This window comes from Mandrillus leucophaeus, unplaced genomic scaffold (assembly GCF_000951045.1).
Source record: "Mandrillus leucophaeus isolate KB7577 unplaced genomic scaffold, Mleu.le_1.0 Scaffold1357, whole genome shotgun sequence".
Classification (NCBI taxonomy): Eukaryota; Metazoa; Chordata; class Mammalia; order Primates; family Cercopithecidae; genus Mandrillus; species Mandrillus leucophaeus.
Genome location: NW_012101318.1, coordinates 73,412 through 75,921, shown reverse-complemented (window position 1 = coordinate 75,921; position 2,510 = coordinate 73,412). Strand labels below are relative to the sequence as shown.

General features: G+C 49.4%; 1 protein-coding gene across 1 annotated transcript in view; it reads right to left on the bottom strand.

The window, feature by feature from the left end:
- The window catches only part of LOC105534487 (putative protein FAM90A5P), a 12,122-nt gene that overhangs the window by 8,791 nt on the left and 821 nt on the right, over positions 1 to 2,510 (bottom strand). The window contains 1 exon segment of the mRNA XM_011973213.1: positions 839 to 904. Within this exon segment, the coding sequence (XP_011828603.1) occupies positions 839 to 904 (66 nt within the window).

Sequence of the window (2,510 nt, the reverse complement as noted above, 5' to 3'; positions counted from 1 at the left end):
TCAGCAACAAGAAGGAAGGAGATGCAGGGTCAAGCAGCCGTGTGGATCGATCACACTTAACATTCACACCAAACGCAGCACAGGCAGGACCAGCCCGGGGGGTGGGGGCACGAAGTGGAGGCTCTCTGGAGTGGGGGGCCTCTCGGTGGGCAAGATTCTCTACCAAAAACTCCAATAGAAGATCTACACAGCAGTAGTTACAGAAAACACACACTAAGAAAAAGGCCAAAATAAAAATAGGACACAAAGTTTGGCCAACCGGGTCTCACAAGCCAGTAGGTAAGAAAGCCCAGGAGGGCCCACCAGAGGAGCTGGGGGTGGGTTCCTGCCTGCAGGGGGCCTTGGACACCCCATTCCCACAGATGAGGACCCAAGCTTTGGGGAGGAAGCTGTCAGAGTCACCCAGTGAGCTGTTCAGAGCTGGAGCCAAAGAGCAGGTGAGGAGCCCTGGCCACATCCCCGTGTGCACTGAGAAGCTGGGGTGGGGTCATACCCCCAGGGGCCAATGCAAACAGTGGACCGCGGGCCCTCCTTCTGCCTCGAGGATGCTCAGCTCCCAAGGGACCACCAAGGCCTGGAACCCAGGGACGCACGACCTGACCATCATGCCCAGGCCTCCTGGACCAGGTAATGTCCAGTACAGGCAGGCAGTCTGGACTTGGGGCCAGGACAGGGGTGGATGGTCCTGCTAGGCAGACCTCCTTCTCCCTACCAGCTGGGCTGGTTGCACTGTAGTTTCGGTTCTGGCAACATATTTTTGCCCACTTTGGCCACACCAGTCCCCGGCTTCCTGGCTAGGCCCAGTGCTGTCCAATCTACCTACACAGGCCCCACATACCGAGTGCCCACTAGGCTGTGTCAGCCAGGAGGACCCATGCTCATCCCCTGAAGTTTCCGTGGGAGCCTGCATCCCACAGGGACCCAGAGCTCAGGGCCAACCTCCATGGGGTCTTGGTTGTGGTGGCAGTTGTGGGGGGTAGTTGACCTCCAGCCCTCCCATCCTGGCCACTGTATTTTGCGGGGATCGTTCAGTCCTGGGAGCTTCCTGGGGACCCCAGAAGGAAGAGAACAGGGTGGTCATGGTAGCCTCAGCCCCAGGCTCTGGGCCCAAGTGCAACAGAAGGTAGAGAACAGGGTGGTCATGGCAGCCTCAACCCCAGGCTCTGGGCCAGATGTTGATAACGACCAATTGAGAGCAACCACTGAATTCGGTCCTCTTACAGATACACGAGAAGTTGGCGAAGAACTGAATGTCGACCATTCTATGGTCATCCAGCATTTGAAGCCAATTGGAAAGCTGAAAAATCTTGATAAGTGGGTGCCCCATGAGCTGACCAAATATTTTAAAAAGCATCCTTTTGAAGTGTCATCTTCTCTTATTCTATGAAACAACATTGAACCATTTCTTGATCAGATTGTGACATGCCACGAAAAGTGGATTTCGTACAATAGCCAGCTCACTGGTTGGACAGAGAAGAAGCTCCAAACCACTTCCCAAAGTCAAACTTGTACCAAAAAAAGGTCATGATCACTGTTCAGTGGTCAGCTGCCGGTCTTCTGATCCACTACAGTTTTTGAATCCTGGTGAAATCATTACATCTGAGAAGTATGCCAAGTTAATCGATGAGACGCATGGAAATCTGCAGCACCTGGAACCGGCACTGGTCATCATGAAGGGCCCAGTTCTCCACAATGCATGACTACATGTCCTACAACCAGGGCTTCAAAAGTTGAATAAGCTGGGCTATGAAGTTTTGTCTCATCTGCCATATTCATCTGACCTCTCACCAACCAACTACCACTTCTTTAAGCATTCTTGACAACTTTTTGCAGAGAAAACACTTACACAACCAGCAGAATGCAGAAAATGCTTTCCAAGAGTTCATCGAACCCTGAAAGCATGGAATAAACAGGTCTATTTCTCATTGGCAAAAATGTGTTCAATGTAATTGTTTCCTTTTGTTTTTTAAGACCGAGTCTCACTCTGTCGCCCAGGCCAGAGTGCAAAGGTACAATCTCGACTCACTGAAACCTCTGCCTCCTGGGTTCAAGAGATTCTCCTGCCTCAGCCTCTTGAGTAGCTGGGATTACAGGCATATGATACCACACTCGGCTACTTTTTGTATTTTTAGTAGAGATGGGATCTCACCATGTTGGTCAGGCTGGTCTCAAACTCCTGGCCTCCTGATTTACCCACCTCAGCCTCCCAAAGTGCTGAGATGACAAGTGTGAGCCACTGTGCCCAGTCCATTGTAATGGGTTCTATTTTGATTAATAAAGATGTGTTGCAGCCTAATTATAAAAACTTAAAATTCACAGTCCAAAACCACAATTACTTTGTCACCAACCTAATAATAGAAGAATTAAAAGAGGCCTTTATATTAGAGAGCCCATAGTTGATAAAATAATAAAGAATATTACAATCTCCATAACCCATAAACTTGGTAACTTAGACCAACTGGATGAATTAAAAGACACAATCTATTAATACTAAAACATAGGAGAAATAG